This window comes from Anolis carolinensis, chromosome 1 (assembly GCF_035594765.1).
Source record: "Anolis carolinensis isolate JA03-04 chromosome 1, rAnoCar3.1.pri, whole genome shotgun sequence".
NCBI classification, from domain to species: Eukaryota; Metazoa; Chordata; class Lepidosauria; order Squamata; family Dactyloidae; genus Anolis; species Anolis carolinensis.
The window spans coordinates 343817812-343833071 of record NC_085841.1 but is presented as its reverse complement, the minus strand read 5'-3'; the positions used below and the strand labels follow the sequence as shown (position 1 = coordinate 343833071).

Below are 15260 nucleotides of genomic sequence, written 5' to 3'. Positions count from 1 at the left end.
CAAATATAGTCCAGAAATGTATTGTCCAATATAAGATATTAGAGTTCAAAGTTTTAATCCACTTGACCGAAACACACACTTTGCCAAGCAATAGTGTGGGGAAATAACAGAGTCTTTAAAGTCCAATGAAGCTTGACAACAAGGCTGGAAATAAACTTGATTCTTGGCTAGATCCGTGACTGAAGACGAGGCAAACATGAAGCATGAAACAGAGTCCGTGGAAAAACTGTGAGACAGGGCAAGGCTTGAAGCTTGATCCGGGAAGCAAGGAACTGGGATTACGAAGTCCACACACGATCTCTCTCCTCAAGCTGATCAATTGACTCCGCAAAGAATCCCTCGCGCCAAACACCTATATTGGGTCTCGTTTTCCCGCCAACAGAACTCTTTCCCTAGAGAATGAGAAGCGAAACCCAACTCTGTCCAGATGCATGACTCCTTAGAATTTCCCAAGGGAAGCAGACCTAATCAGCCATTTGTTTGGCAGCGATTCTCAGGCTTCTCCGATTAGCCTCCCTGACTCCCTTCTCTTTAGAATAATTTTCCCTCCTGGGAAACGGGGGGGGGGGGGGAGTTCTGCCCAAGGCCTGTTTGGCTGAATTCTTGAGGGCAAACATCAACATCCTGCAGGTGAAGAGACCGGCGAAAACCCCATGTTTTCCTCTTCGTCTGCCACAATAGTACTAGGAACAGGACTACAAGGCCCATGAGTCATCACAAAAACTGCATAAGAGTAGTTTGAAACTTATATATGTCAATAAAATAACTGTTGTATCCCAGAGCAGGAACACCTTTGTCCTTAAACACCACACCAGTTGTGTATAATCGGTAAGCAGTTTATTGAAGAATATATGAGAGCCAAGCAATAAAAGTGATACAAACAATAAAAGCGATACAAACAATAAACATTTCAATGTACAAAGATAAAACACAAGAAACAAGGTTGCAAAATCCAAAAGGACAAGATTTCATAGAGATCCAAAACCCAGAACAAGAATTTGGCGATCCTGGAATCATCAAACTAGAAATCCACTAGGAAACAACACTTGGAAACCAGACTGTTATGTGAATTCAATGTTGACCAAACTAAGCTAAAATCATTCCCTTGTCTCTTATAAAGCCTTGCCTGTTTCATGCAATGAAAAGAACACATTTTGTTTCACTTTACAACCAGATAAGGTTTTGTTCTCCCTTTTTCCCCGTAGACGGCTGACCTTCGGTGAATCTGGGAACTCTCCCTTAATTTACAAAAGTCTTGTCTTCTATCTCCAAGCTCATTAAATTCTGCAACTGACAATTCTTCCTCAGAAGACAAATTCTCAGAAAAAGACTGTTGTGGGCCTCTTCCAGGAATTTGACCTTGAGCATCCACAGGAGAAACACTGTTCAAGAGAAACCTCAGGCCTCTCAGAGCCAGGCCTTTCAGCCAGGTCAGAAACACTATCATTCCCATTGCCATTACACACTGGCCCAGAAAATCCATCATCCCCATTGACATCTTTGTCATCAGACACAATCACAGACTGAACTACAACAATAACCCAGAGCAACTCCACTACCCAGTCCCCTGGGTTTAAATCCAGTTGCCAGTTCCAACCAGAGCAGACTCACTGAATCAAAGGAATTTACATAAGGACCGCCTAATCAATCAGCAATTATTTCAATGGGTCTTCTCAAGTAGGGATTTAGATCTCAAATAGTTAGGCCCAAAGTATCCATTGTCCAAAAGAAGACACAAAGAGGTGTTGTAGTGCAATTGAGTCCAACAATATCAACAATATAATCATTTTACTCTGTTGAGATGTAAAAGAACATGCACCCATCCTATAGAAAGCAACATGTCTAGTTCCTTCCATCCACAGTGCTAGGTTCTGATGAAGTTGACCTTAGGACTAGGTGTAACATAAACTGTGAAACCCTGGTGTAATGCAAGTTTTTTTATACACATAGTTTGTCTGAAGTTATTAAAATCTGTTAAGTTCATCTAATTTTTGTAGAATTCAGTTAGAAGCAAAATCCTGGAGAATGAAACTAGTTTTAGTTCTTCAAAATATGTGGCAAAAGATTTAACTTTACCAAGTATTCTTATATAGATTGGCACATGGATTTTTCAACTTAAAATTTATTAGAATTGAGATTCAGTTTCCAACTAATCCGATTTGTCTGATAAAAAAGTCAAATTTTTAGGAAAACTGCCTTAATTTTTGTAGTCTCAAGTATGGTAAAATGTGATATTCTTTAAAAATTGTATACTTCTCCATTCCAAGCTGAATTGTTTAAATCAGCATTATGATCCCCTTTTAAAGATCTTGACACACAGACAGTTCTTTCTGGTACATAAAAATGTGTCTAGTTTGAATAACAATTTGTCTATGGTTTTCAATGAGAGAGGGGGGAGAGGGAGGGGAAGGGAGAAGAGTGTTGGGTCTTGTCCTAATCCCAGTGGCAACCCAAGTCTTTATGCAGACTGAGTTAGGAGGAGAAGCGCAATCATTGTTGTTTCCTAATGTCAACTTGACCTTAACTTACAGCAATAGCATGTATGAGAGACTTTCAAGTCATCTTCTTTTCTTATTGCCTTCTACTTTTCTAAACATTGTCTTTTTAGTGAGTCATGTTCAGAGCCGGTCCAACAATGAGGTGCATTAAGTGGTCGCTTCGGGCGCAAAACATACGGGGGCGCAGTTGAGACTGCGTTTTCTGTTGATTTCTTGTAAAACATGATGTTTTGGTGCTTAATTTGTAAAATCTTAATGTAATTTGATGTTTAATAGGCTTTTCCTTAATCCCTCCTTATTATCCAACATTTTCGCTTATCCAACGCTTTTATTTTTCAGTGATTGGTTTTTTTTTGGGGGGGGGGGGGCGCCAAAATTCTGTTCGCCTACACTTGAAAAATACCTAGGGCCAGCTCTGGTCATGTTTTCGCATGATATGTCCAGTCTCAGTTTAGTCATCATGGCTTCTAGGGAGAGTTTGGTTTGCTCTAGAACCCATTTATTCTGATGTTTAGCAGTTCAAGGTATCTGTGAAACTCTTCTCCAAAACCACATTTCAAATTAGTTGATGGAGTAGCATGATCATCATTGCCTACCACAATCCATTCCTCCCAGATATGAGGGTAGGTGGGCTAGCCATACGAAGCAGCTAGAGTTGCTCTTCACTGAGCTGGCCAGCCCCAATGCCTGGTTGTAAGGGGTTCTTCCTCAGGCAGAAAAAAACTTAAAACAAGTTACTTCTTTGGAGAACATTTCCAAGAATCCTCTAGTCAGTGTAGCCAGCAGCCATGCTGGATATGGAATTCAAGAAACTGGTAAAAATGTATGTTTGCCAAGTTCTGTTAAGTGTGGTACTACCAAGCAGTTCTCCAGTCCTCATTCTATTTCATTCTGCTTAATGAGATGGATGGACCTCCTAATCCTTAATGGGATGCTATTATGCCCCTCTAGGATTCAACCCTGTCCTTTCAGAATTTAACTACATTTCAAGGGAGGGGACAGGATTGTGAATACAGATGGATATCCACATGGTACTACCCCTTACACTATAGTGAGCTACTTATCAAATTTACACTCTTCCTCTCTTTAGAAAATAGTAATCAAGGCAATTGACAGTAAATAAAAATGACATACACGCAACACTTAAAACATACTGGTTGAACCATATCTTGTCACTTTCTTACACATGTGTAAGCTTCTCAGTGGTTTGGCTTTTCCACCCAATAGGAAATGCTTACATGTACTTCAAGATTGCCAAGATGGAAACACATATGTGATATGACTGCATATGAACATGAAAATGTGCATGCAATGCTCCTGATTGTGCATGCACACTTGGATGTGCATTCACATGTGCATTATTTGATCCTTCAGTTCCACAGTGTTGTCACTCAGCATAAGGGTTGCATAGTGCAGTCAATGTTTACTCACATGCAGAGATTTATGTCATAGAGCTGCAGAGGTACATTGCTAAGACCTCAGCCATCTGTTGAAACTCATCTGGAAAATAATAATAAGCAGCATCCACCGCCATGTGAAACATTAGTATCTTTTCAATTAAGACAAGCCGCACAGTCAGTTAATCAGTAATCAATCAATGAGTCAACATTCCACCATTATAAGCCTTAAATATATCTTATCTACAAATTGATATCTGTGGAATTAGTAAAATGGAACCTAGCAATAACAATATATTCCATGAGCTTTATGATTATGCCAAATTTCAAATTGGATCTGATAACATTCTACCCAATACAGCATCTGCCACATAACTTAATATGATGTACGGAGTGGGCGGGAACAGTGATAAATCTGAAAATTGAGAATTTTGGAATACAGGGCCAGAAACAACAATTTGGGATGGGGAACGAGAAACGATATGCTTTGTTTTCTAATGCTACAGGACCTAATGTAACAGTAATGCGACACTTCCTCCTCCTGATGGAATGATGTTCTTTGTCTAAAATTTAGGACAGGTACTGGGTAAATGAACTTGGATGGCTGCATCTGGCCCATGGGCCTTAGTTTGGGGAACCCTGAACTAAGCTCTTGCTTTTTGCCACTCTATTCAGAGAAGTGGATGGATCCTTTTTTGATAAGAGTTAAGGCACAGTACTTATACTGACCTGTGAATAAGTTGACCAAGGTTTTTTGAGTTGAACTTTGCACTAAAATTTCTTAGATGTATACATACCGTAATAAGGTAGTTGTTTCAGTACTGGATTCATAGATACTGCACATTTCTTGCCACTAAATACTTCCTCCAGAAGCTAGTTAGCAATAGAAAGGCAAGATAAATGTTACATACATGGATGTCCTGTAATATTTTGTTTTCTCGTGATCTAGGGCAAGAGGATACCTGTTCCCAAATCCCTCATGAACAGGCTGCAATTGATTTCTGATTGAACAAGAAAATTGTATGACTAACTTGAGAATGAGTTCTATCAAGGAAACATAAAATAGCAATTGTGCTTGGAATAGGGGTTTATTGTAGCTCTGACAAGGTTGACAAGAAATAGCATGTATTCTATTAATTCAGCAGGGGGGAAGAAGAGAAGAACAGGATCTTGCCCTTCTCTGTAGGCCCAGGCCTCCCCTCCTAGCTTCATTAAGAATTGTTGTCAACTTGGTCACACATATCCCATATTTCATCTGTGACATGTTAGAAGACATGGAGCAGAGTGAAAGATAAAGATTATAGAGAAACTGGCATTCCTTTTTTTTATTTTTATTTAACAGTATAACCAATTAGGAATAAGTAAGTTCAATGCATCTCTATTTATTTCATTTATTCATGCTTGCTTATTTATTCATGCATTTTTCCTGGGTTGGCACCCAAAGCAGCTTGCAACAATTTAAAATAAAAGTTTATTTAATATCCTATTTTACAAACATTAAAAGACTGTTAAATCCATAATCCAATTAAAAAGCACACAATTAAAGTGGTTTAAAACAAATTAGCACAAAATAGATAAGATGTAAGACACATCACACCATTGTCAAACACTCTTCTGAGATGTGATTAAAAAAACAAAGATCTGCTACATAGGAAAGTCTTTGGTTGCCTGCAGAAAAAAAGTAAAAACAGAGGAAGGGAATTCCCTCATGGAAGGGTGTTGTGCAGCTTGGGAGCAACCACTGAAAAGAATTTTTCTCACCAAACATACACATAAAAATATACCCACTGACATTTTCTCTACTCCCCTCCCCTCCACATATAGTCAGTGACCTATTTTTCCAACCACAGCCATCTTCACACCTCCCCATCTGGTCTGTGCATTTCCCCATGCTTTTCATTGATTTAAATTTAAACAAAACCCATGCATTTCCTTGATCTTTAAAAACAGCTATACACTCCTGTGTACGTGCTTTATATTGTACATGTTGCTTGAATGCATTCTTTCCTCTCTCTATTAACTACAGCAAGTTTGATCAAGGTTTTAGAAACATTTGAAATATAAGCATAATTTTCAGGATGTGTTTCCAGTGGTCAGCGAAAATGAGGATCCCTGAATACAAATTGTATGCTTGTTCTGGAAATGCAGATTGAGGCAAACCTGTTAAACCTTAGACTGAGAAGAGATTTTTCACACATCCTTATTTTGCTTGTATGAAAAAGTAATACAGGAAGTTTTTCCCTTGACAGTTCAATATCAGGTACATTTCCCAGCTTCAGGATATGTTGAGTGTAAGTCTGTTTTAAGACCACAACATTTTTATAAGTACATCCATCATATCACTGAATTTTGACCCAGTTGTGCATGCTTTCAACTTTTCCCAGTGCTTCAGATGGGCAATTTGATGCATTATGAGGATGATGTATCTGAATTGATTAGTTCATGGTGCGTTTGGTTTGACAGGTGCTTCGTAGTTTGAAGGGAATGATGGATTGGCTTTGACAGATGACAAGAGCCTTTGGCACAATGAGCCATGTCAACTCTGCTACAAGCTATGTTCACCTCGATGAGAAGGGGATATGCAGGACAACATATACAGCAGGGGCGGGAAACTTGTGGTCCTCCAAATGCTTCTGTGCTTCAACTCCCATCACCTCTGACAAACATGAGCTAGAACCAGGGATGATGGAAGTTTTAATCCAACATTTCCTAGAATATCACTACTCTATATATATTGTGTAAGTCTTGAAATTTTAGTCAGAAGATCAATCCAAGAAAACTGGGTTAACAAATCCAAATGTTAATGTGAGTACTATATTTTAACTCTTATTTTTTTTAAAGGAGCCTTCCCTTCTCTGAGTAGAGTGTTAAAAGGCAAGAACTTAGTTTGCCCTGGAAGAATATCAAAGAAATACTAATTCCCTCTCCACTCTCTACCATGTCACTACTTCTAGCCTTTTTGAATAGCCCAGGGCGGCTGGTCCCTTAAAATAGCGTTGGTGCTTTCTCCTCTCCATGAAATCAACCTCAATTTATCTGTAGATCATATCAAAATCCATAATTTGGGCACCAAAACCTGTCCCTGTCCCATGAGGCCAACTTATACATGAGTGTATAAGCAGTTTCCCACTTTTCATCTTCAGCCTATCTTTTGGAATACATAAATATAGCAAAACTAAAGTAAATTTCCTCCAAAAAGCTACTTTTACAATTCACAGCCAATTTTGCTGGCAGGTATTTTGCTGCAGGTAGTGATTAAAGCGTTGGATTTGGACTTGGGAGATCTGTGTTCAACTTCCCCTTGAGTCATGAAATTCAGTGGGGGACCATGGGCCAGCTACTTTCTCTTAACCTGGCCCACCTGACTAGTAATAAGGATAAGATATGATATGTAAGCACCGTTACCTTCCTGCCAGAGCAGTACCTATTGATCTACTCACATTGGCATGTTTTCGAACTGCTAGGTTGGCAGGAGCTGGAGCTAACAGCGGCTGCTCACACCGCTCCCGGGGTTTGAACCTGGGACCTTTCGGTCTCCAGCTCAGTGCTTTAACACACTTTGCCACCGGGGCTCTTCATGCAGTCATGCCGGCCACATGACCTTGGAGGTGTCTATGGACAATGCTGGCTCTTCAGCTTAGAAATGGAGATGAGCATCAACCCCCAGAGTCAGACATGACTGGACTTAACATCAGGGGAAACTTTTACCTTAGGATATGTAATCTAACTTTAAGAATAAAACAATGGTGAACAAAGGAGCGACACACTTTTTTTCTGTTTTGCCAATAAAAATACAACAACAACAACAAGATCCTGAATAACATTTAGGAGCTAGCATAGTGTAGTGATTTGAGCATTCAACTATGACCTTGGAGGTTATGGTTCAAATCCTTACTGAGCCATGGAAATTCATTGGATGATGTTGGCTATGTTACACATTTCCAGGCTCAGAAAGCCCCATGATTGGTTTGCCTTGAAGGAAATGACTTGAAGGCACACAACAACTTACATGTTGCTGCTTTTTCATGACATCCCCAAATCATCTGCTTGAGGCAGCTGCTTCCTCTGCTTTAGGGTTAGTACAGTGATTTAGTGACTGATATGTAGACTTTCTCAGTGGTGGTTCCTTGGTTGTGAAACTCCCTCCCCAGCCACATCAGGCAGCCACCATCCCTTCTGAGCTTTAGAAAAAAAGCTGAAGACCTGGCTCTGTGCATAAGCATTTAAAGAATAAGTTTCTATGGCTTCAACATTGTCTGGATTATAGATTATGAGCAAGGTTTTTGGATGAATGGAACTATGAACTTTATATGCTTTTAAATTTTGTATACTGTTTTATGTGTACTCTTGCTTAATATTAATCATTTTTAACAGTTTTATGTTTTACTGTTATTGTGGTTTTATCAGCACTGAATTTTTGCCAGTTTTGTAAGCCACCATGAGTCCCTTCGGATGAGAAAGGTGGGATAGAAATGAAGCAAATAAATAAATAAATAAATACTTCAGTTAATAGTCCCTGGCAAAGAAGCTCCATTTACAGTGTTTTTGCATCTGCTCAGTCCCCCATTCCTTCTTGTCTTCTATCTAAGTAGGAGAGTTCTAGTTGTTTTTGTTGTTGTTGTTGACACTAGAAAGAGGGTTGGTGTGGAGATACTTAATGTCAAGAGTCAGACGCCAATTAACGAACAAAACAGAGTTTATTCAGGAGATAGGCCAAAAAGTAAACATAAACACAGAAGATAGCTTTAAACACTTAACTATCAGTGTTTAAAAGCAGTCCAAACAAAAATATACATCAAAAGTATGTTTTAACAAGCCAACCGGATTATCCACGCAAATATTCAGATAAAACTAAAAAGGTGCTTCAATTCAGCTTCTAAAACAAATTGAGTTGGCTTATAAAAATAGATAAAACAAACAAGGACTTGGAACCTTCCAAAAACCTTCCAAGAGCTACAATTAGTAGCTTAAATCCGGAACTCCAAACAGGAAAACAAAGCCAAGGAAAACAAACTTAGAGCCGGTGCAAAAGGCACTGTGGGTCCAAGCCCTTTCTGTTGCAAACAGCCGGCTCTGTGGATTTAAAGGGACAGTTCTCAAAAGAATCACCAAACTGGTCTGAGGACAAATAATCTGGAACCGCAGCAAACTGCTTCAAGGATGCAGATAATGCCAGGAGCTCCTAGGAAAAGGCGAAGAGGCGTCGTCAGGTTGATCCAAGGTCAGGGCAGGAGACAGCAGCAGGGTCAGGAGGGCAGGCCAGTAGTCAAGAGCCGTGGGTATACATCAATCAAAGGGCGAAGGCAGAAGCAAGGTCGAGTTCCAGTCCAGGGTCCAAAAGGGTGCAGTCATCAAAACCAGGTCCACAAAATGGCACAAAGAGCCAAGGCAACGAAGGTAACAGCAGATCAGAAGCAAAGTCCCAGTCCAGTCTTCTTGAACGAACAGAAATCCCAATGGCGCTTCAGCAACACCTTGCCACACGCAAAGTGAAGTGACCAAACATTCCCAATTTATTCCCCTTCCTCTTGGGTGTCCAAACACCCACACCCAAACAGCAGGTGTCTCGGATCTTACTCAGAGTCAGAACTCCACACAGCTAGAGCTCGTGGATCAGGCGTGCCTAATTGCTCGTTGGAGTTCCAATCATCCTGCCCACACTCCACCCCATGCACACTTAAAGAACCATTTTCCCTTCTCCAAGCAGCCCAAGTGGGATCTGCTCCTGAAGATACCCAAGGTTCAGTAGTATCCATAGGCCCCAATTCCCCAGACATCTCCGGTGGCTGTGCCCATTCAGTGCCCACTTCCTCAGCCACCACCTGTTCACCAGCATCCATTTCTTCCCCAAACTCCCCATCTGAATCTTCCTCAGAAGATTCCCCATTGAGCTCTCTAATCCTTTTCCTGCGCAACTCCTCCAATGAGCCCTCCTTGCGAGGGTTTTTCCTTCCTCTCCTAATCCCACCACCTTCATCCATAGTCCCTGAAGGTGCAGTCACAACACTTAATACTTCAATGCTGAATTAGGTCAACATGGTTGCAATAAACGGCAATGAATTTTGTAATTGAAAGAAATGGGTTATACTCTAGCTTTTGCAGTTGTATATGCCTACCTATAGCAGACATGATAATAACCCATGCCTCTAGAATCCCTTGCTAAACATACAAAAAAGAAAACCAGAGAACGATCACTATCCATCTTTATAAGTGATTAACCCAGAAAATATAACATTTATCTGCATTAGGGTTGCCAGTTCAGATCTCTTCCAAGCCTAGTGATTTCCAAGCCAAAATCTGAGAGCTAGGGCACAAATCCAGTGATGCCATTAAAGATTATGCATTAAGCATCAACCATAGTTGTTCATAGATTGTCATTCAAACATAAACACAGAAATATACACACAAACACAGAGAGAACGTATTTTCCTGTTTTAAATTTAAGAAAGAAATCCTAGATAAAGGAGCGGGTCCCAGATCAAAGTGAAATGAGAGAATGAGTATTTGCACATGCCTGCAACCAATTAGTTAATTCTTTCAAATTGTAAGAAGTACTGTTATACTAGCTGATCTGGAGATTTTCAAACAGTCCTTTCCTATTTTGCAGGCCCACCAAAACTGGAAAGTTTTCACCTTCACCTCCTACCTGGAGATGACACATGAAAACCTGGAGGCTCAGGGTGAAAACTAAACTGCACCCTTCTAGGATCTAGAACAAACTTGTCAGAAGTGTTTATTAGTTTTTAAATGACATACATGCCTTTTTTTGTTTATTCTTGTATTTTACCTTTTGGCCAGTTTCTGAATGATAAATGTACTGACATACACAGAAATAGCCTGACTAGCTGTCTGATTCCCTGCAACCAAAGATACCAATACATCCGACAACCTTTATCACAAATCAGCTGTTCTAAAGTTCTACTTACTTTCTTTTTTTGAAACACAAGGAGTCATCAAGCTCTAGCTTTAGGGAGGAAAGTTTGAAAGTTGAGGCCTGCCATACTTCAGAAAAACTTGGTATACCAATCTACTGCCAACCGTCATTATGAGATACTTAGTTTCTATCAAATCTTCCTTGAAGGGTCCACATGTTCAGCTGTAGACTCTGCCTGCCCAGTATATAGGAAAGGATGGTATGACTATATGCACTGCATGTCAGATCCTGTTTGTGGGATTGCTAGTCCGTAAAGTTGTCTACCACTAATTGTGGTTGCAGGCCTTCAAGAAAAAAATGACTGTATATGGTCATGTATAAGTTGGCCTCATGTATAAGTTGAGAGGAGATTTTGGGGTCAAAATAATGGATTTTATTTGGCACATAGGTTAGTCAAGGATCATTTCACAGAGAGAAAAAAGCAACAATTCTGCTTCAGGAAGCCAGTTTCTTTTGACATGTGCTGCCCTTTTCCTGCTCAGGCCAGAAATAACAATTTGGGATGGGGAATGAGAAATGATACGCCAGGAGCAGCACATGACAGAAAGAGTAGAGGGGACCAGTACTTCCTTTAGGTTCTTCTGGAATTGGTTAAGATCTCATATTTTGCTATTCTATTCAAAAAAGGATAGCTCTTTTTGACAAGAGTTAAGGTACAGTACTACTTACATTGACCTGTGGACCCAGGTTTTTTGACTACAATTTCTAGATTTATTCAACAGTATATACAATATATTTCTGGGCTTTTAGTAAGTTTGTATGACAAACTGAAAGCTTTTCCAGCTAACTGTTGCACTTCAGATACAAGGGCTGGAATCCTATGGATAGCTTACACATAATAATAATAATAATAATAATAATAATAATAATAATAATAATAATAATAATAATAATAATAATACTTTATTTATATACCGCCCTATCTCCCGGATAGGACTCAGGGCAGTTTACAGTCACAAAAGCAAACACAAACATTACATAACAACATAATACACATTATTAAACAAAGTAAAACAATACAATTATAACAATAAATCACACTTACATGACCAGATCAAGGGGATGGGAACCATAAAACCAATATATTAAAATGTATCATTTTAGGCTAGGGAAATCTTGTGCAATATATTCAGGCCCAGAAATCGGCGGTAGTCCAATATAATTACACATGCATAAATCTCTCTATGGAAGAGGTTGGACATATGTGTAAGCATTCAGTTCTAATTTGCAGAAGCAGAATTGTGCATGTGGTATCATTATTTACAGTTGTGGATCTCACATGTAATGTAGCCATTAGACATGTGCGATCAATAAAAAATGTTTCAAAACTCATTACAAAATTAGGGGGATCTGGCATTTAATTTCTAAAGTGTTTCTAAAATATAGTTAGTGAAAATGTTATTACTATAACGAGAGTCATGAAATTTTATTACTTTTTCGTTATAGTAATTGCACAATTGGGGAAATTTCAGGGGCTCCGTTCCACCTCATTTTTATAGCTATTAAGGTGAAATGTGTTACAATGGTAGAACACATTTACAACTGTTAGCCCACCAAGTTTCAGAATGTTTCACACATCCATGGATTTTCAGGGAATTTTCAGTTTTATAAACTACATTTTTTTAAAAAAATACAAGAGTTATCTCCTTGAATTTTTAAAACAATTGCACAAGGTAACAGGGGATAATTCCCCTCCCCCCCCCACAACTTTCAGAAATATTCATACATCTACTGATTTTAGGGAATTATTGCTCTGGAATGGCCACGGATTAAGCAGCTAATGTAGATAAGCCGTAAATCAGTCTGATACCCTCACAATCACTTGCCCATTCTCACTTCCCAACCACCCAGCCTAGCACATTTTCTATTTCTGGATTTGTTGTCTGAAAAGGGAAACTCAACCATTGTAAATTGTGTATTCTCCTTGCTGTGAGTCAGATGTTTTGCTAAGCATATTCTGCCCCCATGTGACTGTAAAAGGTTTATAATCGCATTTTATCCTTAGCAGCTACCAGATTACCTACTTCTAGTTGAGGAGGATGTTATAAACTCTTTATTAATACATATTTAGAAAATGCCAAAATAAGGGGCAGAGAACTAATTTTAAACTGTGTGGTTTCAGGATCATACCCTGAATCACAAGCTAACAACTTCTTTTGAAAATACATTTCATTGTCATGTTTACATATATTGAATAGAAAAGACTTTATTTCTTATGATGAGTTAGAGTTCACTAAAGTGTGTATGCATGTGTAACATCTTCATTGAATCACAACTAGTTAAGAGTGACTTAACCATTTATAATTGTGTGCATCAAATGACTTAGCTAACCAATTTGGTCTTACTGAAGTTATTGAGAAATATGCATAAAAATGAGAAAATATAGTTTGAGATATTTGTTGATTATGATGCAAATTCATACAATCATTGCCATAGTTTGACCAGCTGTTTTGAAGAATTATATCTACTTGGCCATAGTATAGATGGTGCATTAGCCTGGGGTATCCTATTGGCACAGAAAGGCAAATGCGGTGTAACCCTGGAAAAATGTTTTAGTCCAGTTTGTATCTGGGTTAAAAAATACCTGCAAAAATTCAGAAGTAGGGTGGCAGTGTCACCCTTCCCTCCCTGCCTCCTGTTTGTCCCACAAATACTAACACGGCCTCCTGACCATTACTGGAAGCTTTCCTTAGCTCCATTGTGCCGAGCATTGATGTAACAGAGCTTTGGAAAGGAATGCATGGCAGGTGTGTCTGGCCTTCCTCCCTACCATCAATGAGGCAGGATTTGGATTCATCTGGGTGGTTTGTTGTACTGCATTTTGTACTCTGTGGAAGTGACTTTTCCCTATGAGCCAACCCAAGTTTTAATATACTATTTCTCTCTGTCCCACCACAATCACAAGAGTGTTTGGTAAAGACATGGGAGAGAACCTTCTCCATGTCTGCTTCCAGTTGTGAGAGCCCTTTCCATTGTGTGTTGTGAATTGTGAATGGACATTTGGTTGCACCTTCACTTGTGCAAAATCACAATTCACTAACAAGTTGGCTTTGTCCAATCTTTCTTAACTCCATGAGTGTAAAGTTATGTTCTTTTCTTTCACAAGGGATCTCAGATATATCTTGCAACATTGAAAATCCAAGATGACCACGAGAGTCAAAATCTTCTACTATTTATAGTCAAAATCTTTTAGTATTGGTAGCTCAAAAATAGATACCATACACTACAATAGAAGACTGATTTGACTGGTATGGGTTAATGCTGGTGATTTTGTATATGATTTGAATGAAATCAATTTTTGGGGTGGTAGCACCTATAATCTTTCAAATTAATTGAACTCCAAATTATATTCAAATACTTCCAAAAACAATTATTTTCTTTAAAAAGGTAGAAAAAAGGCTGATTTTGTTATTAGATTTTGATCTTGCATGAAAATGTTCAGCATATCAATCTAATTACCTTGTCACTGCTGCTGAAAGTGTCCCATGTTGTTCCGCTTTGCCATGGGGCATGGGGAAGCTGCTGCCCCACACCCCGCATCACCGAGCTCCTCCGGCAGCTGATCCCATGGGGGAAGTGTGGTGCACGCATGAAGTGTGTGGCTTCCATCCATTAAAGTCAATGGCAACATGGGAAGTGTCCCATGTTGCCGCAGCAGCATGCCAGTTCTGCTCTCCTTCACCCACAGAGTCGGCATGACATTGTCTGCTGAATGCCGGCTGGTTTCATGGGTGATCAGGGCTAGATCGTTGTATGCTGCCAATTTTAGTCCTGTATGATGATAAGGAGCCCTGGTGGCAAAGTGTGTTAAAGCGCTGAGCTGCTGAACTTGCAGACCGAATGCTCCCAGGTTCAAACCCCGGGAGTGGCATGAGCGGCCGCTGTTAGCTCCAGCTTCTGCCAACCTAGCAGTTTGAAAACATGCCAATGTGAGTAGATCAATAGGTACCGCTCTGGCGGGAAGGTAACGGCGCTCCATGCAGTCATGCCGGCCACATGACCTTGGAGGTGTCTACGGACAACGCCGGTTCTTCGACTTAGAAATGGAGCACCAACCCCCAGAGTCAGACATGACTGGACTTAACATCAGGAGAAACCTTTACCTTACCTTGATATGCTTATATGTTTTATTCAACTGTATTTTTAAATTGTGTTCTATTTTATGTTCTGTTCTGTTTTTGGCACTTTGTGCCATGTTTTAGCTGCCCCTTTGGTGAGATGGTGGCAGGATACAAGAATAAAGTTGTTGTTATTATTATTATTATTATTATTATTATTATTATTATTATTATTATTATTTGTGGCAGTTGGAGCATATGTCACACATCACAATAGATCACTATCTTGTGTTGTCAAAGGCTTTCATGGCCAGAATCACAGGGTTGTTATGTGTTTTCCAGACTGTATGGCCATGTTGCAGAAGTATTCTCT

The 15260-nt window shown here is 39.5% G+C and overlaps 1 protein-coding gene across 1 annotated transcript in view; it reads right to left on the bottom strand.

Annotated features, from left to right (window-relative positions):
• Positions 1-14369, bottom strand: part of c1h14orf132 (chromosome 1 C14orf132 homolog) — an 89267-nt gene extending 74898 nt beyond the window's left edge. Inside the window, exon 1 of the mRNA XM_008109994.2 lies at positions 14289-14369. Coding sequence (XP_008108201.2) covers positions 14289-14369 — 81 coding nt within the window. The remainder of the gene's footprint in view (positions 1-14288) is intronic.
• Between the last annotated feature and the right edge of the window lie 891 nt (positions 14370-15260).